General features: G+C 40.8%; 1 protein-coding gene and 1 long non-coding RNA gene across 3 annotated transcripts; both read right to left on the bottom strand.

The window, feature by feature from the left end:
* Positions 1-2,292: 2,292 nt before the first annotated feature.
* Positions 2,293-14,664, bottom strand: LOC136427309 (uncharacterized). 2 transcript variants are annotated; one of them, XR_010754394.1, is made up of 3 exons: positions 14,511-14,664; positions 6,808-6,970; positions 2,293-2,927 (listed from the first exon to the last, which is right to left on the bottom strand). It is a non-coding gene; the product is annotated as an uncharacterized lncRNA (long non-coding RNA). The 2 variants fall into 2 exon arrangements; XR_010754393.1 differs by lacking the exon at positions 14,511-14,664 and adding an exon at positions 8,137-8,192.
* Positions 14,665-22,115: 7,451 nt separating this feature from the next.
* On the bottom strand, positions 22,116-24,717 carry LOC136426707 (dickkopf-related protein 3-like). Its single transcript, XM_066415458.1, has 3 exons — positions 24,485-24,717; positions 23,698-23,837; positions 22,116-22,361 (listed from the first exon to the last, which is right to left on the bottom strand). Exons 1-3 carry the CDS (start codon positions 24,548-24,550, stop codon positions 22,244-22,246), a joined length of 324 nt encoding a protein of 107 aa, XP_066271555.1. The 5' UTR covers positions 24,551-24,717; the 3' UTR covers positions 22,116-22,243.
* Positions 24,718-26,715: the final 1,998 nt, after the last annotated feature.

The raw sequence follows: 26,715 nt of genomic DNA, 5'->3' as shown, positions 1-26,715 counted from the left end.
TGCACGGTGAGTGTACCATTCCTGCACACCTTCCTTTAGATACTATGAAACATCATAATTCAAAAGAAGTTCTTGGGGGGAGGGGGCATTATAATATGTCATGCCTTATTTAGTTATTATGTTTGCCTTCACGGAAGGGAAACATATTGTTTTTGTTCCGTTTCTCCTTCTTCCGCTCCAAATAGATAATGTCAATGACCTGGACCGTGGTTACTAGTAAAATAACAGACACCCTGTGGTGTTCGACTACATAATGTAGCAAGTGTCAGGACAGAGCTGGAGGGACTGGTCACCATATACATGAATGTGTTTGAGTAAGAATAAACAGTTTGTTAGGCTGGACCATGTGAAGGTAAACATTGTGTTTTTGCCTGCAAATGTTACCTTTCTATCTAAAACAAGCTTTAACTGTAATTACCAACACAAAAATTGGATTTACCCAAATTTTCAACTGTCTTTTTCAAGGAATGAGCAATCCACCGCTGAGATGACGCCATGTTATGCAGATAAGACACGTGACTCGGTGAGCAGTGGATTAAAAGTTGCAGAAAGTCTGTGGCGCCCCCCGTCTCTTTATTACGTCATCTCAGCGGTGGTTGCTCATCCCTTGACAAAGACTGGTGTCGTACAGTCGAAAATTTGGGTAAGCCCAATTTTTGTGTTGGCAGTTACAGTTGATACTTGTTTCAGAATGACTTCTACCAACACAGATGAACTTTCAAGTTGTTATCTTTTTAGTTTTGCTGAATGATGCTTCTATTGGCTCTTTACAATACAACACCAGAGAGACCACCCGCAACATCTGGCCCTATCATATGTACATGTTGCCGACAGACCGCATACCCTGAATGCCGGTTAGATTGTTCCCAAAGCGGACATAGCACGAGTGACGAGGAAATACATGTGCGTGTCAGTGGTAAGGTCCGATGCCTGATGTGTCATTTATTTTGAGATGACAGAAAATATGATTGTGATATGAACAGTAGTGTATAACAAAAATAGCCTTTGTAGAAGCAGGCAGTAGAAAATGACTGTTAATCGCTGCCAGAACCAACACCCACACCCCACAATATCTGCTCCTAATACACACATGATCTTTGTTGGTTTGTACTTCATATGTCCCATGCTAATCACTCGTTCTCATTTAAATGTACATTTTGTAACTTCCGTTACCGTTTGAAGTAAGACGTTTCTGACATCAAGATATGCCACATATAAGATGCCAAACTGTCGTTTTTAAAAACCAGAAAAGCTTTAAGTCGTCATAAAAACTACAGTTTGTCATCTTATATGTGGCAAATCTTAATGTTAGGAACGTCTTACTTCAAACGGTAACGGAAGTTTAAAAATGTGTACATTTAAATGAGTACGAGCGTAATGTGGCAACAAAACAACTGAACACAATCCACAGAAGCGTTTGTGGCATAAAATTATGTTTCGTTTATTTCAAGTATTGAGTAGCTGTTGCTGAGACAAAAAAATCAGCCACATTCACCAATTTAATTTCACTGTTGTTAATGTTACGGACAACTGTCCGAAGCAACCGTCGCAACGGTCTGGAAAATGTGACTTGTACATTGCGCTTTGTAAAGACGGATTATCATCCTTTCACATTTCTCTTGCTGATTTCATCACAATTGTTCACAGCTAAAATTCCATTCGTAATTCCGACTACGCATGTGCAGTGTCAAAGGAGAAGGCCCCTGGCTTGTAAACAGTGCTCGTCTCGACATTGTCTAGATTTGCATAATGACTTCCAGACGGGTTTGTTTACATCGCAGGGGCCTTCACCTTTGGTACTGCGCATGCGTAGTCGGAAATACGATTGGGCTTATAGACACGACCAAATCGTAACCAGTGCGAAAATAGATCAGAACCGAAAATGTTCCAGGCACCAAGTTTCAAATTGTGTAACGTTACCTTCTGTGAAAAGTTGAATATTCTTATTATTATATAATTTTTGTTTGTTGAATGTTATTTTCTGTGTTTGAATTTCAACGGTCTGCCTCGTAAAATCGAGCCAGACCGGGCCGGGAGCGAGTTTATTTACACACTGTCAGTTTGGTCCATTTTGTTGTAGCTGAAGATGATATGAAATGACAATGAAATTCTTGGCCATATTTACATAACTTGATTTAAACTTAATTCAAAACATGCAAAAAATTTGCATAACGTGACGTCACAGAAGCAGTGGATCGCTCACTCCTTGACAAAGACTGGAGCTGATCAGTCGAAAATTTGGGTAAGTCCAATTTTTGTGTTGGCATCTACAGTTAAACTCCATTCAGGATGCAAAAACGTATATCTACAAATGTATATAGCGACAACTTTTAAATTATTATTATCCTAACATAGACGTCAAATTGTTCCTAGTAAAGTCTTGCACATTGTTGTTGCATTTGCCTGTCTGTCGTCTCAGCTTCTGACATACAATTCCTATCCTGCTATTCCTGCATTTGCGTGAAAGCAAACTAACCAACCTGCCAACAATATTTCTCCCTTCATACCACCTTTCTCGCAGCTGCTTATTCTAGTGCACGTTAAAGCCATTTGCCCCCATCTTTCTTCAACTGTAAGCTCGCATCAAATGCCATCTCGATCAAACACCTTCAACATAGGCAATGAATTATGTTTACTAACAACTAAGATCTCTGGTATTTGATGCTCATTGAAGTCGCCGTATATATATGGCTATATTTGAAATACAAAGAGGGGGACTGATGAAAAACGGTCACGTCATCATAAACGTTGAAGAAACCGTTTAAATTCGAATGTCTCTTCTAATCTGATGTTCCTCCAATGACATCTGGTATGCAAAGTGTAACTTGACACTCCGCATCGAGACACCACGCCTGTGTTGTTACATTTGTCCCCATTTTCGAAACGTCTCCTCAGCCTCATGCTGCCAACACTGCACCTTCCTCGACCTGAAAAGTAATTAAATTAAATCACACACGTGTCATAATCAAGTAGCTGTTTCTCTAGATACCTGTTGGTTGAGGAACTTAGAGGGGCATTCAACTCCACAAGCGGGTATTATAATTCATCAGAGACTAAATTGTTATGCTTGAATCCATTTTTTGAGTTAAATTCACCATAAGTTGAAGCCTGAACGCAGGGCGAACATTATAGCGATCGGTTTCTGTAATTCCCTGGAGGACCCTTCCAACAATGCCAGAGTTCAACGTAACGTTTCTTACAAAAGTACCAAAATCATAAAGTGATACCCGCTTCTGGAGTGGAATGCTCCTTTAGCAAGATATGAGAGAAAGTGCAACCCCACCCACAACAGGAAAGGAGGCCTGCGTGTCGAACTGTCTGGCACTTTCATCCTGCCCTACAATGCCCGCGAGCCAACATTAGCTCCTGTACTCAAACAATAGGAGCTAATTAAGTTATTAGTCTCTTTGATTCCTATTGGACATTCTAGAATTTGTCTTCCCCTCGTCAACATTTCAATTCATAGTTTTTGGTCAAAACCTGATGAGCCTCAGATCTTCTGGTCACTGCCGAAGGGCAGTGCATGCTAGCTGAAACGTCTGACCGTTTCTAAAAATCTATCCAGTTGCTTGTGTAACTGTTACTTTGCGTTAACAAGATGTTTTGTTGATCATACAGATCTGCTAACATTGCGTCGAGAAATCACATGACTCTCTAAGCAGTTTCCAATGTAAAGTATGTATGTACATACTAGAACTATTCCAATGAAGAGCAATTGTTCAAAAATACCATTTATGTAATTGTTGGCCAATTACCAACTGCAGCAAAGTTTGCTATCTGAAATCTGCCTCGAATGTAATTCTAAATTTACATGATGATATTTTACGACACGTGTATGCTTTTGCGGCAAAAATATCCGGTACGTGCTTCTCATCGCAGATTGCTTTGCCTATCCCCTACCGTGCAAATAACACCCTTTGGCAGACCTTTGGACCAAAATAGCCCCGATGTCTGGGCAACAGGAATGATATCTTAACTCAGCAATGTCGTGCTTTAACAGCCTGGATGTCAGACCACCGATCTCTTTTGATATCTAACGTGCGGGGTCTAGAATTTCCTTGGGGGCATGTTGGCCCAAGAGCCGTGGAGTTGGCCTGTGTAGGCCCTGGAAACAGTCTGGCATCTCGACTAACTGGCCCCTAGACTGGATGCCAGACCCCCGATCACTATTATATCTATCGTGCGGGTCTAACTCAGAGGGGCTGTTGTATGATTTCCTTGGGACATGTTGGCCGTAGAGCCGAGGAGTTGGCCTGTGTAGGCCCTGGAAACAGTCTGGCATCTCGACTAACTGGCCCCTAGTTTGGATGCCAGACCCCAAACTCTATAATACCTATCGTGTGGGGTCCAAATCAGAGGGGGTTGTTGTAGAATTTCCTTGGAGCATGTTGGCCCTAGAGCCGAGAAGTTGGTCTGTGTTAGGCCCTGGAAACAGTCTGGCATCCAGGGTGTACTTCATACTGCTATGAAGTTGAAGCAGACTTGCGTGTGGTAGCCGCTGTGATACAGAGCCAGCAAATGCAATGCAGTAGAATTCCCGCGTATTTGATTTCGTGTATCATTCTCTAGATCGGTGGTGTTGCTACATTTTTAGTAGGCTTACCGCGGTCAAGTCTAAGGTACAGGTGCAACGGTAAAATACAGAATCGCGGTACACCATGGATTTGTCAGTTATGTTAGGGCCAAGAGGCGGTATCCCTTGTCACAGCGGGCGTCCAAGATAAACATCCAAGCTACTATATCTGAAAGACAGATGATTCTACAAATTGATAAAGAGGAGGTTGTCAAATATGATTATTGGTGGAATTTAACCCAACCTTCGGAACATCACTCTGCTCAATACACATGTTTAGTACGGCTGATTTTAGCAGTAAGTGGTTGTCGAAAATAAACAGGAATTTGCCGGGACCATTTGAAATAGAAAATATGAGTAACATATACAACGAAAAGAAAATAGACATCCACATTTAGCTGTCGTAATGGGACAGAGTGAAGGATTGACGACCATTTTATTGGATGCATACCGTTCTTTGGTAAATTGATATGCAGTGGTGAACAGGTTCAACATATATTTCATAGGGACGTTTCATCGGTCAGTCATCCTCGTTCACCAGGACCCTTCCGCTCCACGTTACATCGCTCGCAGAAAGGGCCCTGGTAACACGGGATGGCATCCATGGTTATTGCAGGTCGACGAGACTTGCTGATGAATAATTAATGAGCTAACCCTTATTTGGGACAAACGGCAGTTGTAGCTCATGAATAATTAATGAGCTAACCCTTATTTGGGACAAACGGCAGTTGTAGCTCATGAATAATTAATGAGCTAGCAGTAACACGTAACCTGATTGGTTGATAGCTTCCCAGCGTTCTTTGCGCGCTTGCTTCCGATGAGAGGAAGCAAACGGGTTTTAACCCCTCTGATTGGCTGAAGCTGTTTTGGTGGCGATATCGTAATAACCATGGATGCCATCCCGTGTTACCAGGGCCCTTTCTGCGAGCGATGTAACGTGGAGCGGAAGGGTCATGGTGAACGAGGATGCGGTCAGTTGGCCGAGCACTTTTCATTAATTTCAATTCTAAGCTACCAGCATATGCAGGGGATTGATAGAGATGAGCTGAAGTCACAGCCACGGTATGCAAGGAATGAGACATACGTGTGTTAGATCTCGGAAGTGTTGATGTATTTGGAAATATCAACTATGGGAAACGATTCAGCAAGGTTGCTGACTTTTTACCATTTGAAGGCCTACTGAAAATTGTTTGCAGATTGTGGAGCTAAAATGCAACATCCTGAGGCTTGCATGATGGAAGTTTGGACATGTTGATGAAGGTTAGACATCCAGGTAGTAAGATACACAAGACAACAGTTACTCAATCAACTGGATAGATTTCGGAAACGGTCAGACTTTTCAGACAGCATCCACTGTCTTTCGACAGTGACAAGTGGACAGATTTTTGGTTCAGCAGGTTTTAACTAAAAACTGGTTAAGCTCTTGCACATAGGTCGAATTTCACATTGGTCACATACGCTTGACAACTGAACAAAGTTACTCACAACCCTCCCCTGTTTTTCCCGATTAGTGCCAAATGATCATTTTCAAGCTAAAATACAACATTCCTAGGCATGTATGATGCAAGTCAGGACATGCTCTGGCACATATATAATACGTCGACTTCGATAAGGCCCCAAATAAGCATTGATCACATACGTTTGTACATCTGAACAAAATTACTCACAAGTCTTTTCCCGATCAGAGCCATGCGATCATTTTCAAGCTAGAATACAACATTCCTAGGCATGTAAGCTGCAAGTCAGGACATGCTCTGGCACATGCGTTGACTTCAATAAGGTCCCTTAGCATTGGCCACATACGTTTAAACAACTGAGCAAAGTTACTCACAATTATTTTCCCGATCAGAGCCATGTGATCATTTTCAAGTCAAAATACAACATTCCTAGGCATGTACGATGAATGTCAGAACATGCTCTGGCACATACGTCGACTTTCATAAGGACCCTAAACATTTATGACATACGTTTTATCGTTTATTCTGTATTGCAGACACTAACTGGCACATAGTAAAACGCAATGTACATAGCAACATAGACGCAGAGAAACAAAGCTAACTATAAACACAGGTGCCTCTAGAAGTTGTTGGAGTAGGAAACGTTACTGCGATAAAATGAATTGTATGATGGTGTTAGATGAGTGGGAAAGCCGATAAACAAAAGCGTAGCACTGTTAAAGCCGCCTGGTGTCAAAAGTATTAGTCAGGGTTGAACAACTGAGCAAAGTTACTTACAAGTCTTTTCCCGATCAGTGCCAAACGATCATTTTCTTGACTGTTGATAACGAGTCGATCCTGATCTGCATCTGCTTCATCCTCTGGATGCCGAGTACGCACATGTTGCAGATCCTCCTCAGGGACCGCACCTGGCGCTTCAGCGCCCTCTGCAGGTACGTGTCTGGCGAGGGAAACACAAAAACATGGTCAGATAATACAGTCAAAAGAACGGGGTGGCAGGCTGCAGTGGCCCGCATCAGCATAAGAGCGGCGACGACGAAGAAGAATAATACAGTCAAAACTGCCCACTTGAAGACCACCGCAGCTCCAGTGGAGGACACAAAATGCCAGTGCGAATTTTTCGTTTTTCTACCGACTTCTCTGCAAAATGTGTGTCGGACTTTTTCAGAGTGGACGGCCTCTGTCTGCGTTCAGGCCGTCCCAAGCTAGACGAGGCCGTCATTTGACGGGAAGACGGCCGTGTAGCCAGGGGACCGATTGAATCTGGTCTATGTAGACAGGTGGTCACCATAGACAGGATTCTTGATGCTTGTTTCAATGGAAAATATCAACTAAGGGATCACCAAAAGTGGTCACATTGGCCAGTAGGTCCTTATATAGAGGTGGCTACTTGTACAGGTTTGATTGAATAGCATCAACGATTCCGTTCGTCCTCATGTGTTTAAATGCGAAATTTTCTTTGACAGTGTGTTTTGGACTACTTTAACGACCAAATCTATAAAGCTAACGTCTATGTTTATCTTCAGCTATTCATCACATCTTGCCTTTTGGAACAACTAAGTTTTCCCACTGATTATGGCAGCTCAAAAGTAACATCAGTGAAGACAGCCAATACTTTTCCAAAGAAGCTATTTCAACGTTTGCCTTTACAAGAAGCTTATGATCTACAAATTAGGGTCATAGGGTTGTAAGCCAGCAGTTCCGTTTAAATGTCTAACCTTTATCATCCAATTTACGGATGATTAATGGCACATATTTTGTCGGCGACAGAAGGTTTGCAGAACATCTACATAAATTATCATACAACCCGATAAAATTTTCCATTGACTCCTAGTCTGGAAAGCGCGGCGTTAAATCTGACCAATACCATAATGGTAGACCATAAACTCGACCATAAACTGGTAGGATCATAAATTGATAAGCATGGCGGTAAGAAAATGCGATCGCATACATTTCAAGTAATGCAGTTTCTTGCAAACAAAAATCCTTTCAAATTTGATAATTTTCTTAGCGCACAACGCAGAAGCGTAGTTTTAAGTAAGCACAAAGCTACATGCAAAAATGATTAATAGTTGTCACAGTATAAAAGTGACACCTAGTACATACAGTGTGCGTCCGAAGTCATTTTGATCACCGTCGTTAGTGCCTGTCCACCCGCCTTGTTCTTTAAATATTACTCGGTGGAAGGCAACGCGTTTATTTTTATAGAAGCCAAATATAACTGCATATGCCCAACGTCGGGCCAATGCCATGTACCATGTACGTCTGTGTACAAGCTTTGCCGTCCTTAAAAATCATGTATACGTGCATGGCAATGGCAAATGTGAGGCAAGAAACTTGGCTCTGCTTTTGAAGTTTTTATCATGTTATCAAGGGTATTTATTGTCTGTATTCTGTGTATGAAGCTGTGAGTGAAGGCATGCCGGAAGACGTATTATAGCTTGACCTCCACCTTCTTTGTTTTATCATCGGCAGTAATTTTGGTTATTTCTAGCACGCTGTGCTGACATTGCGCTCAAGTATAAGGACACCGTGGCAGAAGTAAGCTGGTGGCTCGTGTCCAAAAGATGACGTGCTGTCCTGTCCATCACACGTTAGCGCAAACCTCAACAGATTTTAGAACTAGCAGAGAAAGAAAGATATAGAGACAAGCCACATAGAATATTTTTGATAGTATGTTGAGGTGCTCACGATACATACACGTATTTTTTGGCTAAAGGAAGGTATTCCTACTATCCAAACAGGGAAGGGGTTCCGGCTTGTGTTTGATGTGTTTCTAGTCGTTTTTGTCGGGCTTTCTACTTTGTCATGTCTTTTTCCCACTGTGGGGTCTATAGAGAGAAAACAAAAACATGACAAAGTAGAACACCCGACAATAACGCCCCAAAACACGTCAAAAACTAGCCGGAATCCCTCCTCTGCTTGGAGAGTATCTTTTCCGTCCCACACGTAGTTGAGATCATGAGGTGATCACGTGAACATCAAAAGGTGCTCACGATAACATACATGTATGTTTTGGCCAAAGGAATCTTTTTCTTCCCACTCGTAATTGAGATCATGAGGTGATCACGTGAACACCACGAGGATTCCTGGTGATAGTCCACTGTTTTCTGCTGCTGCAGTAGTCTGGACACCCTGCAGCTGCAATCAATCCTTCTTCAACTCTCTACACTTTGTCCAGTTCGCCGCAAGCCCCCTTTGCTCCCGCAGTTTTCTTTCTGACCGCCTTGGTCCTAGTCCTCTTCCTTTCAGATTTACGTTCTTGCAGTGTCTTCCTTTTCTGGTACCGTGTGGACTAAAGGTTTTTCGTATATCTTTGCTTCAGTGAGGCTGTTCCCCATCAGAGATTCTATAGCTTTGTTATACGGAATTTTCTGTTTATCACCAAAAAAAAGTAACACAATAGTGTACTAAGTTGACAAGGGACCATAAAATCGGTAAAACACAGAGATAAAATGGCTTCGGAAGCACACTGTATACGTCACTTTTAAATTGTGGCCAAAAAATAGCTCAAATAATAAAGTTTTCGATGTCTCTGATGGGAATATTCTTCAATAAAACAACGATGTAACGTTACGGCGTATCGGCAGCAATGGTAGAACCTCGTATACAGCATACAGCCGAATACCCTGACAGCGGGGCTGTATCATGTAATACTTGTAAGCTTGACCTGCCCATCTTAAGTACCAATAACAAATGACCAAAATATAGCTCGTATAACAAAGTTATCGACGTCTCTGATGGGAATATTCTTCAATAAAACAACGACGTACGGCGTATCGGCAGCAATGGTAGAATCTCATACAGCTTATACAGCCTCCCGAATACCCTGACAGCGGGGCTATATCATGTAATACTTGTAAGCTTGACCTGTCCATCTTTAGTACCAATAACAAATTACTCGTTCACACTTTGTTTTACATAGGCGTTCTATCATATGGCATTCCTATGACAGCTTTCTACATCATTGGACGGTCTGTTGTCATAACTGTGAAAGTGGCAATGGTTTTTCCGGTAGGGTCTACATAAATCCGTACTGAAGCCGAACTGATTCGATTACATCAGGTCAATAGCATCCACCAATCATGGTTTATCTTTTCATCCAGGGTATCAGGTTTCTAGTATCAGGTGTCTTTTATTTGGCCTCATGTCAGAGTAAAATAGCCAAGTATAGATGTCGAAGCATCGCCCACAGTTCAAAAATGCAAAACAGCTTCTTTGAAACAAATAGAGATGTTCACATTGATGAGACAGCGGGCATTGTGTTGATAAACTGATTAAGTGATCTTGAGCCAGCTTAGCTCACTGAAGAACTAATCTTCCACTGGTTGTGACAGAGAAGACAGACGCTGTGTACAGTATTTACATGTTCATTGTACCGGGGAAATTCCCCTTGATCTTTTCGACAAGCACAATGAACAGTGGACTTCGACTTAAGGACTGTGACCCTTTCCAGTAGCGTGCATGTCGGGCGAGCGACACAGCCGGGATTCGAACTTCGAACTTCTTGGTCCAGAGGCAGGGCCACTAACTACAGGGCCACTAACAATCGGTATTCACTGGTAGTGCATCCATACTTCAAACAAACTTCAAGTATATTTTTCTCCAAATTCAATGAAGTCATTTCCTATATCCAAGACCTTCTCTTCCATTTGCAGAGAGCTCGTTGCATTCACGATTATATTCCCAGTCCATCTCCACCGATTTATTTTCTAAAAGGATGAATGATAATTGGTATGCACTGGTAGTACGTCCATCTTCAAACAACCCAGTATATTTTTCTCCAAATTCAATGAAGCCATTTCTTATGTCCAAGGGCTACTCTTCCATTTCCAGAGCGCTCGGTGCATTCACAATTCTCAGTCCTTCTCCACCGACTTAGTTTCTAAAAGTATTGATAATAATTGGTATGCACTAGTAGTACGTCCATACTTCAAACAAACTTCAAGTATATTTTTCTCCAAATTCAATGAAGCCATTTCCTTTATCCAACACCTACTCGTCCATTTCCAGAGAGCTCGGTGCATTCACAATTCTCAGTCCATCTCCACCGATTTTGTTTCTAAAAGTATTAATAATAATCGGTATGCACTGGTAGTACATCCATACTTCAAACAAACTTCAGGTATATTTTTCTCCAAATTCAATGAAGCAATTTCCTATGTCCAAGACCTACTCTACCCTTTGCAGATAGCTCGTTGCATTCATAATTCTCAGTCCTTCTCCACCGATTTAGTTTCTAAAAGTATTAATAATAATTGGTATGCACTGGTAGTACGTCCATACTTCAAACAAAATTCAAGTATATTTTTCTCTAAATCCAATGAAGCTATTTCCTATGTCCAAGAACTACTCTCCCCTTAAAAGAGAGCTCGTTGCATTCACAATTGTCAGTCCTTGTCCACCGATGTAGTTTCTAAAAGCATTTAATGATAATCGGTGTGTATTGGTAGTACATCCACACTTCGAACAAACTTCAAGAATATTTTTCTCTAAATTCAATGAAGCCATTTCCTACATCCAAGAACTACTCTCCCCTTTGCAGAGAGCTCGCTGCATTCACAATTCTCAGTCCATCTCCACCGATTTAGTTTCTATAAGTGTTAATGATAATCGGTATTCACTGGTAGCACATCCATACTTCAAACAAACTTCAAGAATATTTTTCTCTAAATCCAATAAAATCATTTCCTATGTCCAAGGGCTACTCTCCCCTTTGCAGAGAGCTCGTTGCATTCACAATTCTCAGTTCTTGTCCACCGATGTAGTTTCTAAAAGCATTTAATGATAATCGGTATGTATTGGTAGTACATCCACACTTCGAACAACCCAGTATATTTTTCTTCAAATTCAATGAAGCCATTTCTTAATTTAATAGAATCCAAGACCTACTCTTCCTTTTTCAGAGAGCTTGGTGCATTCTCAAATCTCAGTCCTTCTCCGCCGATTTAGCTTCTAAAAGCATCTGTCTTGTTCAGTTGTCACAAACTGTCGAGCAATGCAGTTGAAACCGGTTTGACATGACAGGGGGTATGTCTGGCGGTGACCCGGAATAGAATTGCAAACGCGCCTGTGATGTGACCTGATTAGGTACCCTTCACCCAGTGCCTCACCGGCTTTTGCAGTCATATATTCACAGAGCGCGAGGTTTTCCAAAGTTTTAAGTTTTGTACGTACACTGTGTGTCGTCGTGTGGGCGTAACGGTTAGAGTGACTTGTCCAGAACCCAGAGGTCCTGGTTTCGAACCCCCTGACATGCCACAGATCTTGTGCCCTTGGGAAAGGCACTTTGCACGACTTTCCTCACTCCACTCAGGTGTCAAAATGGGTACTTGACTTCGACTGGGGAGGTAAAAGGCGGTGGAAGGAGAGGGATGGGCTCCGCCTTCAAATGTCTTGTCCTGGACACAGTGGATAACAACCCACTGCCCCTACGCCATCAAAAAGGATCCCTTTACCCTTTACCTATATTTTTACACCGTGACTATGCCACCAGCCCCGTATACAACGTTGCACTTATCTGTTTCGTGTATTCTCTTTTACATCGCCAGTGTACACCGGTTTTGTAGTGTCTGGTTTTCTAGAGTATCTTCATACCGTTATCTCTCGGTTTGAGTGTTTTAACATGACATTTCTAGCAATATCATTGCGTTCTAGTTGCTGTAAATACATGTATATCAATCCATGTGTTTATTTTTACTTGATCTATTTTGGGAGTGACTTGGAGACTGCCAACCATATCATTACAAAATGTGTCACAACAACAATCAGTTGAGTGATATTTCATCATCTGTTATGAAGACACCTTTATCATCCGACGAAATGGGTTGGTTTCTCTGGTAGGATTTTTACTTCCACACCGCTTATCGTGATAAAAAGTCCAAACTTCTTTTGAATTATATTGTGACTAAACATTGAACGGTTGAACCAAATAAATTGAAAAGGCAAGGGATTAGATCCCTTTCAAGTATGCTGGCAATAACAAAATGTGTAGGCAGAAGTCTCGTGAAAATTATCTATTTTCTTTCAAATTAGCTTTATTTCTTCCCATCTTTTTATGATCCGCAGGTGCTTGCTTATCTTTGACTTTGTATCATCTATTTTGAGTAGGCAAAGCTCGTCTACCTTTACACCCTATACCCTATACACTTTATACCCTCTTAGTATAAGCTCTGTGGAAATGATCTTCTGTAATCCCTAGAAATCAGGAGAATTTTTCCAATTATTTATCATACTTTTGCATGGGGTGTCAGGGTTTGTACATAGGTGCATGTACATGTATCCTCTATCATTTGTCTTCCCAAGACATGTATGAAATTTGATGCACCCCATCCAATAACAGATTACGACATAATGGCACTCTGTCTGACATAAAAAGGATCTGGGAGAATAATTTTGCCAGGGAAGTTTGGCCACCATAGGGTCTCATTGGCCGGTTTCGGGGGTGGGGGGATGTAGCCTGTGTATCATCCTCCGTAGTAACCGCTGGCTCGATCTTTTCGCTTGTTAATCCGTCCGTAGTTAGCAAGCGAAAAGATTGAGGCAGCGTCTACTACGAAGGATGGTGCCCAGGCTAGGAGAGATGGGAATTCCCCGGTGAAATGACTCTCATAGCCACTTATTTACCATATTCACCCGAATTTTACATACCCCCTGGTAGAAAGGCCTAGTGGAGGCTACGATTTGCTAGCCTCTACCAGGCCCCGCGGATGGCTGGAAAAATAGTAGAAATTGGCCAAATAGAGTGAATAGTATGCTAAGGGAGTCGGCTACGGAGAGAGGGTCCAATATGCCATCCTAGGCAAACTGTACCCCTATAGCAGACTAACTCCTCTTGCATGATTTTTCTGTCTATTTGGCCAATTTCTACTCTTTCCAGCCGCCTCTGGAGCCTTGTAGAGGCTGATGATTTGCTGAATTTCCGAAAATGTACACTAAAGCGTTATCGTTGTTGTGCATGTACGTATACGTATACGTGCGACGCGGCGCTATGCGAATGGAGGTATGAAGAGTCGGTATGGGCGGAACGGTGGGAAATATGCACAAATGATTTCTCTATTACACTTCAGATTAATTGGTCCTCAAAAGACCTAATATATCAAGATTGTATACATTAAGTCATATATGCATTAGGACGCAAACTTCGATGTTAGTTTTGAAGTTACTGCTTTGGAAGAGCACCCAAAACATCGTATTCATATGCAATGTCACGAAAACCTTTCTCTGTTTGTATAACTAAAAGGCTACTAACTCGTAGTACATCAGCTTGCAAAACTCATTCACAGTACAATTCAATTTCCGTCACCGGCACACAAACTACCATAAAGTTGCTTAAAAGCTTTTTCTCTTTCGAACCTTGACTTAAGTAAATGGCACGTTGAAATGTTCACTTACGAATATTGCAGCACGGAATGCTTAAAAAACGTGTCTAAAATACATTTTCTTACCGCCAACAACTTGACAAAAAGGGAATTTCATACCTTCATATCTGCTATTCATTCTGTATGTTATCTGTTGCGGAGAGACCGATGAAGAAGTCTACAAGAGCTGCCTTGCCGTGGTCACGATCGGGAGAAATGATGCAAGCACGACAGCTAGAGAGATCCGCTTCCAAGTCTGCTCGCCCCGGAATGGGTCCGGGAAATTTATACCCCTCGGGTTGTGACAGAGTGTGGACTGAATAGTCGGCATACCATCTTGTCTTCTGGTGTAGCTTCTAAATAACACCCTCATCTTCTTTTCTGTTGTATACCCCCTTCTCAAATACGTATACAACAACTGCTTCAGAAGCATCTAATCTTCATCTAGATTTCTATAAAAATTGCATTCTTCAGTGTTTGGAAAACACCACGGCGTGTCGGCATAGCTTTGCTTGGTGACATAATATTGTAGGATAGCCATCAACCGGCGTTTGATACCACCATGAGCGATGATAGGGGCCACACCCCTGGTAACAGTATCCATGGCAATGCCACTAACGTGCCCTCCCACTGATGGCCGGCATCAACCGACATAGCAGAAGTCATCCAAGATATTCCTGAAATGTGCGATCTTGTAATTCATTTAAAGTCTTTTTCCTTAAGATAAACTTGGTCGAATAATTTGTAAAAACGATTTGTTGTTCTAGTAATTTATATGACAGTATGAAACTGTAATTTAGAATACCAATTGTATTCAACATCTTCGATGTAGACATCTTTGTAGTGGTCGCAAAATTGGGACGTATCACTAGTATGACTCGAAAGTATTCTATGTATATGTAACAAGAGTTCTACGACCTCATACCTTCGCGAAATGATTTTGACCTTTATGACTGACGTATTAGGAGTGTTTTTCATCAATCAAAAATCATACCAGTTGATCCTCCTCACCCAAATAACATAAGTTGTCCAAACCTCCTTGTTATGATTATGAGCTTAACAAAGAAGGTTATGCTAACATTTTTCATCAATAATGCAAATAAGCTCCTTATTAGCATAATTTGATTCAATGGTGTTCACATTCACACAACTTCTAAATGCAACAAGTATGAAATTGCCGTTATTTACTAGTATGGAATGATAGTAGTTTCTCATGAATTATGCAAATTAGGCCTACATTTGCATAATTTCTATCTATTGACATTCCTCTCTTCCTCAGTTACAAATGTCACATATTTGAATAGTCATATCATGGAACACAGCAGGTTTTTAAAATTGCCTCATTAATTATAATCTGATTTGCATAATTATCATCCAATCATACAAAGCATCACATAAGCTATCTACATACCAAAAATCATGACCATCCATCAAGCCCATCTCGAGTTATATTATTTTCTCATTGATTATGTAAATGAGGTTCTCATTTGCATAGCTGATATCTATTAATATTTCTCTCTTCCTCAGTTACATGTTTGCGATACCTATCATGGAAATTGATGAATGTATAAACTTTCCTCATTAATTATGCAAATTAGTTACTGATTTGCATAATAAGTATCCAATCATGTACATCATCGCTCAAGCTATGTACATGCAAAAAATCATGACCTTCCATCAAGCCCTTCTTGAGTTATTCCCTTTCAATGTCTGAAGCAAAACCTACCCCTGCAGTTCCAAAAAAGTTGCTAGGGGGCCCAAACCTATACCACTTACTCTCTGCCCAACGAGCTATCTACCACTCAAAAATCAGTTCCATAGCATGTCCACAACACGAGATATCATAACATGAAGTTCCGCTGCAGTACCGTAACAAGCCGATAGGGGGCCCAAAATCTAATCATTTTCAGGTTTCATCGAGACCTACCAACATACCAAATACCAAGACAATCCTTCCAAGAATTCTCGACTTATCGTGTTCACTAACAGACACACAGACATGCTCGGTATTCCCATGCTGTGGCACTGCATTAATGACTGTTCTTACTCATATAAGGCCGTGTATATCCAACTTTGGTCAAAATTTGTATGTTTCAGTCTTTTAATTGGTGTAAGGAGATATCTTTGTGGTTTGGTTTCACATGCTCCGAGTGGACTCTTCCAGGCTGGGAGTAGGTCAAAGTTGACGATTGTTTTCGTCTGTCAGCTGTTACGAGAGAACGAGCTGGTCAACTGTCTATTTTCTTTGCATGATTCTAAAGTAGACAGATGTGGCTTTCTGGTGCATAAGAATTTTTGGGGCTTGCAATTAAGGTGAATCCTTTTCTGAGCCCTTGTTTTAGTGCTTTAAAGCATTACTGCCTACCAGGGCAAGCCTATCTCTTGTATCTGCCCTACAGCTGGCTGATAGCCAATTTGTCCCTGGCAGCTGCAGTACATTTAACTGAGTTTCCTGCCTGCCTCATGACCCCTCATGACCAACTTTGCCCCCCATCTGTGACCCCATCAATATCCCCTGAAACATTATACAGCCCACACGTCGCAACCAGAACGCATAGTAAAGCATACAATTGAACACATTTTTACACTTTTCTCGTTAATTATGCAAAACACTTCGCCCAAAATCTAATCATCTTGAGATTTGCCACATACACACCGACACACCAACTACGACAACAAACCATCCAGGCGTTCTCGACTTATTCTGTTCACTAACAGACACACAGACAAGCACCGTCGCATAACCTTCTCGACGAAACCATTCGTCGCGAAGGTAATTATATTGTCAATAGAGACACGCATACAGCATTTACACTTAAGAAAATCCTGTCAAGAATTCGTTAATATTTTGGTTCTTTAAATTTAGCGCAGCAATGGGGTCTTTGGTCATGCCCTAGTAGGAAAGACGCCAGGCGATACTAGGCAATCTGGAAAGGACATCAACGCAACTGAACATGAATTCTTGAGATAGTTTCGTTGTTTCAAAGCGAACTTTCATCCTATTTTCCAAGAAATGGTACTTCACGGAAGTAATCATAAAGGGAATGTTTACCTAGTCATTCATTCTATTCATAAGCTGCAAAAGAACTTCGGTTATGTTGACTGTAATTAGATGTGACTAGTCAACGTTTCTCGATGACTCACTGCATTAAAAATTGTACACATGAGCACTTCTATCATAGTGCTGCTAATCTCCAAGCAGATTTATAGGTGGCAATGACAGTATCCAAAGGTGGCCAATTATACTGCCCTTTGTCACCTATAAATCTGCTTGGAGATTAGGTGCTGCAAATTGTCCAGAAGTTCAGTCTTGAATGTACTATTGGGTTACCTCCTGGTAAGATTGTCAGAAAATATTTTTTGGTCAATATGTATTCTTATTTAATAGTTTGTGAATTATTCTTTCTCATTTTTACTTATTGTTATATATGTATATATTATTACGCAGATTGATAAATGCTACGCAGTCCTCGTGTAGTAAGTTAAATACGTGCCTCTGGAATATCAATATGATCTATCGAGGATCATGGCTATACTGGTACACAAAACGTTCGTACAAATATCCGTCTTCGTCGGCTCTTCATACGAGTTTGGCTGTTCTGTAAGAAAAATGCTAGTGGCCGTAGTTTGCCTTATTCTTGGTTTAGTCAGTATCTTCTTGCCTCAGAAAGAGGCTTAAATAGATGTTCTGTTTTGTCAGGATTAGAGGGGCAAGTTACATGACTATTGCGGAATTATACCCCTGTGTATAACTGCTAAATTTATACCTAGCTTACCTGAATGATAGTCGACATATTGGGTAGACGTTAGGTTGAACTTGGAATTCAACAACCTGCTAAGGTGCTGCAGATAAATCCATATCATCGACACATATGTTTATTATAACATCACATACACCACTGCTGTGTATGACAAGTGCGTTATCCGTTTATGACATTTGCAGACATACAGGAAAGCTCTCTTAACACCATCATCAATAACGTCTGGCGTTGACATCCCCTTTCTTACGGATGAAGTCGTCAATTGTCATCGGCGGCGCCTGCTGAGATGCCCGCCCGCTCTCTTGTCATGTCTGCATGGCTTCTGTGTCGTTCCCGTTTGTTGTCGACCATAGGGGACCGGATTTGAGGTCCAAGAATAGACCCGGTGGACAAAAATAGTTGGATAAACGCTGTGATGTCGCCGTGAGCGCTGGGCAAAGGAAGCTGATAGTGTGATCGTATGGCAGCTACAGTTTCAAATAGATACGCCGAAATTATGGTTACTGCTTTGAGTTATTTTAAAGACCCACTATGTAGTTTTAGGCCAATACAGAAAGTAGATTTTCCTACTGTTTCTTTGCATAGCAAGCTTTATCAACTCTATAGAATTGCTTACAGATATTCAGGAAGGGAGGTTACAACATTACTGCACCATACAAACAACTTTAGAAAACTGTTATCCTCCATACAAAACAACACACAGTGTGAAACTAACACATGGCCACACATGGCTTCTGTACTTCTTATCAGGCTGACCGCCCAGTGGAGGGCCTGTTTACAGTTCACCAGTTTCTGTAAAAAATCATCCTTACCAGAGTTCTTGCAGTTTTGAAGGGAAAATAACCACACTTTATTGATACCCTTCAAAGTAGACTCTCTAGAATAAATTAATAGTTGTATTCTACCCTCTTATAAAAAGATATGAGTGTTTCCAAAGAAGAAGAGCTTCATGGCATCTGGCAGTCTAACGTGTGCCTAAGTGATTAGACCACCATGGGGGTCCTCCAGTGCACTGGGATGCTGTTGTTTATCTACTATTGAGGTGGTGTCCGGGAGTTTTTGTTTTGTTTTTGTACAGTTCACAAATACCAAAAATAGACGAAATAATGAAGAAAATATGCTGAAAAGGGGTTGTACATGTCAGTACCTGCCATTAACATTAAGATTTGTTCACAAGAATATTTTCAATTTGTGCGCCAAAATCCTACATAGTGGGCCTTTAATATTCATACATCATTCATTCATTCTATGTTAGGTTATCCTTCTTGTATCCAGATTTGTTACGATATTTTTGTAAGGGCTCCCTTGAAAGTCAGTTACTCAGTCCGCCCTAAAGATTCATAGATACATAAATAAATAAATAAATAAATGAATAGATAGATAAAGAAAGTTTTCCTAGTGAATTCTTGAATCACAGAGAAGACATTTTTGGCGTCTTTTCTGAAACTTCGCGTCAAAATTGTAGCAAAAATGTCTTATTCAGCCGTACTTATATATAATGTATATATCTGCTCGTAAGCTTTTCTTTATCATGACATACACATGGCCCTATAGGACTGATAGGAGAAATGAAGGTCTTTATTATCAACTACAATGTATTATCATCAATTATCATTGCACCTGACTAAAACTGCTTCTCTTATTAGACAATTTAAGATTTGAGAGCACTTAAGTTAGCAGGTCTTAATCCCTTCAGAACGTTCTAACGAGTTACTCTGATGAAGCAATGGCGGCAATGCGCTAATCAAACAAATATCAGATTAAGTTGTCTTTTGATAAGACATATGATATAATGTATCAAAAGACATATGATATAATGTATTCTATGGCATACTTCAGTATTGGCCTAGTTAACTCTTCTAAAAGGCACTGACCGCGAATGTATTTAGGTCCCCTCGTATACCAGCTAAAAGGATGGACATATAACAGTAGTTACGAGCTTACTGGCGTACGTATCAGGTATGCCATGGATAAAGATAGACTGACGAAATGCTCTCAGATGCCACAAGAAAGTCCACCGAAGCTGTGTTGTAGCCTCTACCAGGCTCTTGAGGAGGCAAACCGTACGCCTAGGCTTGCTACCTCCTATGGCATGTTATCTGTCTATTTGGTCAAGTTCTACTCTTTCCAGCCGCCGCTGGAGCCTGGTAGAGGCTATAGCTGTATTGCGCAAGTAGCGTGTAACGTTAAATGTCACAATAGAGATTGAAATCTAGTAGAATCTGGAATCGTAATAGTAGAGGTTCGGAATTTCAGCCTCTACTGAATTCGAATCCTCTTAGTAGAGATTGGAATTCCAATATTCAGAGCCCAATTCAGTAGTAGAATTCCAATCCCTAGTAGAGATTGGAATTCCAGTCTCTACTGAATTCTCCTACTAGAGATTGGAATAATTCCAATATTCAGATCTCAATTCAGTAGTAGAATTCCAACCCCTCCTAGTAGAATTCCAATCTCTACTAGTAGAATCTGGAATCCTTCTAGTAGAGATTGGAAGTCCAGTCTCTACTGAATTATCCTAGTAGAGATTGGAATGATTCCAATATTCAGATCCCAATTCAGTAGTAGAATTCCAATCCCTCCTAGTAGAATTCCAATCTCTATTAGTAGAATCTGGAATATTTCTAGTAGAGACTGGAATTTCAATCTCTACCAGTAGGGTTCCAGATTCAACTAGATTCAAATCTCTACTGTGACATATACGTAAGAAATCTGCTAACAGTTCTTTCACTGATCAACACTGCTATTCTCATAACTTACCATGAATCACATTAAACAAAGAGTGAGCACGATATATGATGTTTATTTAGCCGGCCTGGCTACTAAACGTGTAATGGTATTTGTAAAAGCATTTGAAATATACCAAATTTAACAGTGTTTCTATGACGACACTGACGTATCCATGATATATACTATGATGTTCATATAGTCTACGCAAGAAATTTGACAACAAAATATTAATATTTGCATCGGGTTTGCGGAGTTCTGTCTGATAGAATTGCATAACGGTGTTTTCCTACTGTAATAATCTATACTGTGAGCTGTAAATATCTTTCACACAAAACAGTCCGGAAGATGATATATATGGAACTAAATCTATGTTGAATACATATACAGAGGAACGCGCGTCCTTATTCCGTGCTTTAGATCTTGTACGAGGGGTGATCAAAAAGTTGTCGGTCTCAACGAGAAATAAGGTGCACAACTATAATTTTTGGGTACAATCATATAGTACGAGGCCTTTTATCAATATCCACCAGATTTCAAATCACTGTTGTCAAATTTCGTTTTAGTTGACGTCCTTTTAAAAATCAGTAAGTAAGTGGCGAGGAAAAAACAAGGGTAAACTGTGCGCATGTGATCAGAGCGGTGTGGGTCGTCTTCCCCATGTCATAAAATCTACGAAGACATTGTTTTATGAGGAATTCCTTTGTATTTCAACTAGAAAGGAGTGGGTATCTAACTTTCGGTAGATTAGGTTGTCCCACACACCTCAGGTCGCAGCTCAGTTGTCCATGTTTTTCCTTCTTTCACCTAATGATACGAAGTACCTGTTTGTTTGTTTGTTTTGTTTTGTATGTTTGTTGGTTCGCACAATTGAAATAAAGAAAGCAGAGGCAAATAGATATACAAAATATAACAATGGCACAGGAGGAGGGAGAAAACCCGTGAGGGTTTTCTAAGCCCTCCTCTTATAAACTAACTAACAAATAATAATAATAATAATGAAATACAACTATAAAGAAAACTACATAAATAAGCAATTTCCAATACACTTCAAAAGAAGCAAATAATGGAACACATTAATACAAAAACACATCAATTAGTATACAACAAATCAATAATAAAATATCAAGAAATGATACAAAATGAAATCAGACTAACGACAAATTAAGATTTAAAAGTCGGAGGGGTCGATAGCAAATACCTGCGAAGTAGTGACCACAAAAATGTGAAATTTGTTGGATATTGATAACAGGTTGCATGCTGTATAATTGTGCCCTAAAATTTGAGTTGGCGCGCCTTCGGGGTGAGACCTAGCAGTTTTTGATCACCCTCGTAGCGCTTGCTCTAGGAGTGAAACTTGCATCTCTAGTTTGTCTGCGGCCCGCACCTGCCGAGCACGGGATGGCCCACACGGCGGCACTCCAGCCCGCTGGCGCAGGGGCAGATGAAGAACGGGCCCGGTCGATTCATCGGGTACGGCATGCTGGAGGAACGAAAAACACCGGATTCTTGTTAAAGGCAACATTTCGTCCTAGATTGTAAATTATACGATAGCGAAAGACGTGTACTTTTTTAAACCTTATTAAAGAAAAATTCCCACATTTCGAACATCTTAATGCAACAGACAAATTCATTTTCTTATTACGCCTGGATAATCCTTGTATAAGAAATATTGTCTGTTCGTACATCTACACATGTATAAAGAAGCGAGAAGAAGTCGACTCTACTGGACTAGCTTAGTTAAATAACACGTTTGTCTTCTCTATATGTTTACAGCTTGTATTGTTGTATTCAATATGTCCTTGTATGTTCAATGTGTTAAGTTAGATGACCTGTACCTAGCCCCTCGGGGCATGAATGCACAATAAAGGTCTTTCATTCATTCAATATTAGGGCCACAATTTATTTAGTAATCTCTATACATGATTAGTTCAAACAGCACAATCACAATGTATAGCGACGTCTATGATGCAAAAATATGACGTCGTTGTGATGTGAGATCTCACCAAAAATCATTGCCGGAGTTTTTGTAGGCTCGCAAAACTAATGGGATCATCGTACGGCGCATTTTTACGCGGTTTTGAAATGCCCAAAGTATGAAGTTATTATGCATATGTGCTAAACAGTGTTTGTAAATGTAAAGATTTCAGCATTTTTCAATTTCCATTTTTTTCGCCCTAGTGTTGCTTTGGTTGCCTTTAACTTGTGAAACATAACACATTTTGTGTCAGAGAATATAATGTTTTGCTGTTAATCATATTATGTTATGCAGTCCTCGAATTGGAAACAATAGCCAGGTTAGGTCTAATTTTGACTAAATATGAAGATTTATATTCAAAGGTCATAAATGTTACATAATCTTAAATAAATTATACATAAATAATAGTTAATAAATAAAGACTTAGTTATATAATCCATGTGCAAATTCTAGTCGTATCAACGAACGATTTATCTAATTTGTGAAAACGATGTCAAATAATTATATAAGTCATGAACGAGTATCAAAATGAATATGCTTCGTTGGAAAAAGGCTACTCTCCAAGCAGAGGTTAGGCTCCGGTTAGTTTTGAACGTTTTAGGCGTTTTTGTCGGGCTTTCTATTTTATCACGTTTTCTTTATGTCGCCAAGCACAACAACGAGAAAAACGGGACAAAATAGCAAGCCCTACAAAAACACCTAAAAACGTCCAAAACTAGTCGGAGCCAAATTTCTGCTTGAAGAGTAGAAAAATGCTACATATATTCATAGTTTTACATCTCTAACAGGATCATGGCTTTTGTTATATTTGTCAAGATATCTCTGAAACCGTTTGACTCACTTGTTGCTTTCCAGGAAGCACACCTTGCCACCTTCTGTCGCTGGTTTGCACTGCGGGACGGGTGAGAACAGGCTAACGCGGGGTGCGCAACAGCTGCCGTACCCATTGGCGTGGATACAGTCCTGGTCGCTCGAACATAGCTGTAGTGATGGGGTGCAATACAGTATTAGCTGATCCTGATCAATATCAAAGGCTATTTCAGTAAAAATTTCTACTTCAAGAAAGTAATTGCAAAGGGAGGGCCATGCAGACACACACACACAGATACACACAGACACACAGACACACACACACACACACACACACACACAAACACACGCACAGACACACACATCCACACACACACACAGACACACACACATACATACATACACACACACACACACACACACACACACACACATACACATACACACACACACACGCATACACATACACACACGCGCTCGCGCGCACACACACACACACACACCATTACACACACCTGGTGCTGAACACGATCCACCCACAGAGACAAAGAGAGAGAGAAAGAGAGAAAGAGAGATAGAGATAGATAGATACCGAACAATGAGGTACATACAACATAGCTAAAGCTCGAAATCTGGGCTTTTCTCAACATTTTCCATTTTCCGTGTATTCTGTCATCCTAGTTAGTTACCGGGTCTCACATATCCCCCCCCCCCTCACGAACCGCAAGTAAGGGAAATAGTTTGGGAGCCCCCGTAGACTAATAAGTATGACACTCAGGCTAGTATTCTATCGCTTTCACAGATTCTATGTAACCAACCTCCAAAGCGGCATTACTCTTCAGAACTGCAAGTGTTGTCATCAACAGGAAAGGTAGTCTCGTCATTCCGTGCCGCAGATTCGTTCCTTAGGATTCCGCCCAAGTCTGTTCTTCGCAGTGGTCTTTTAAAAGCAGCTTGTACTCCGTTCGGTGTCAAGAGTAATACTGAAAGACCGTCGAGAAAGAGTCCGAAAGATTTATCTTCCCAGTGTTGCAAGTCGTGTCTCTTTTGCATAGGTCTCAACGAGACGTCATTGTCGAGACGTCATTTCCTGCTGACCTCAACCATGGCATGTGTTTTATCTAAACGAAATCAACGTCACAGTTCTTGCCAATGTCTTTCTGACAAGTCCACATGGCAAGTTTGTAACGCGGGCGCCGTGTCTTTCATTAGCAGACAAAATGATTCTGCACTTTACCGATGTTAACCTTTTGGTTGGGCCGCGGTAAAAACGTCCATTTTCATTTCATGGCTTTTAAAACTTGTCAACTGTTGTAACAAATGTCCTGCCCTTGCGCGTGTCATGACTGGATAGGCCGCTACACGGCCACAAAACGCCTACACACTGACGCAGTACGTGAGATAAAACCATTTTTACTAAAAAAACAAACTTTTGTAACTTGGTGCCGTTATCAGGCTCTAGCAAGACATGCCACCTCCATTCACTCATACAATTAGATTAAGGTGCCAAGAGGGGGCGACTTTTCTGGCCTCATTCCACTAGACGGCGATCGCGATGCGATCTCGCTGCAACCTGTGTCACCCATGATTTCATCATTGGAATATCATGCAAAAAAAAGTATGACTGAAAAGACATACAAAACGTAAAAAGATAATTTCTATCAATGAAATTTGCTAAAGGACACCCAAGCAATATTAGGATTTTCATATATGATTAGTTCAAACAACACTATCACAATGTATAGCGACGTCCATCATGCAAAATACGACGTCGTTGTAATATGAGAACTCACTGAAAATTGTCGCCAGGGTTTTTGTAGGCTCGCGAAACTAAGGAACGTTTTTGCACGGTTTTAAAATGCTCAAATTATTACGCAAATGTGCTAAATACTAAAATAGTGTAAGTAAATGTCACTACCATAACGATTTCAGCATCTTTTTATTTCCATATTTTGGGCCCTAATATTGCTTTGGTTGCCTTCAGGAGCTCTATCAAATCGCTAGGACGCAGTGCGATCGCAGCGAGGTTGCAGCCCTAGCGGAATGGCGGTGTAAAGCAAGGAGTCTCCTTGCTTAAAGGGATCAAAGGCAGAGTGTTTGATAACTTGTCAGGAGTAGTTTGTCCGTACAAATTGAGTTCGCGCCAGTAACAGCTCAAAGACAACCAAGGTCGTGCGTTGGACTGGAATGGCGTCATCGTTGCCCTTCCTCAGTTTCATGGCTCCCTTCTCATACTGTAAATGCAGACATTTTCGCGGCGGTTTTATGTTCGCGGTTTCCGCGGTGAACTCTTTAACGCGAACTTAAAACCACCGCGAAAAGCCATTCCATTGTGTGGCTGTAGCGCTACTATTGTTCAAACGCGAACCCAAAACAACTGCGAACACTCCGTTTTCTAGATCTCCCTACTGCGAAATTAAATCCCGGCGAACATTTCTGCATTTACAGTAATTGAGGTATCTTTACTTCGAATGTTATATGCGTCGTTAACAAAAATAATTACTGTTGCTTTCACTTCGCGATATTTCTAAAGGACAGACATCCAACCGTTTCACAAAGGCACCGTATAAATGCAATGACACCAACTTCATTACCCATGAAAGGGAAAAGTCTGTGCTTTTCAGGAGTGTTAACGAAATTTGTGACCGTCAATTCATTGCCTTTTCTATGAAAGACGCATTTTTGTGACCGGACATAATTTTGTTTCCCTTAAATCATAAATTTCCTCTTGCGATATTGCATGGCAGTCGATCATTTCATATTTGTGGCATGTGAAACGTGTTTATTGCAAGACCGTTTAGAACTTGGCCAGCTGGCGTTATTTCGGAGCTCGCGGGGCAAAGGGAAGTAAAAAACTGACTTGACATGACTTTATTGAAGAAAACCCATTTGTGGTGTGCCCTAAGTCTTCCTGGACGTTTTATCAACAACAGATATAACAATACATACAGTGACTTTGACAACATAACAAACATCCATCCATTATGTACATTAATCACAGGCAGTGGCATATGTTGCAGGGAGCAATGTGTACACATCAATGGACAAA

This window comes from Branchiostoma lanceolatum, chromosome 2 (genome assembly GCF_035083965.1).
Source record: "Branchiostoma lanceolatum isolate klBraLanc5 chromosome 2, klBraLanc5.hap2, whole genome shotgun sequence".
NCBI lineage: Eukaryota > Metazoa > Chordata > Leptocardii > Amphioxiformes > Branchiostomatidae > Branchiostoma > Branchiostoma lanceolatum.
The sequence above is the reverse complement of the archived record's forward strand: the minus strand, read 5'-3'. Positions and strand labels throughout refer to the sequence as shown.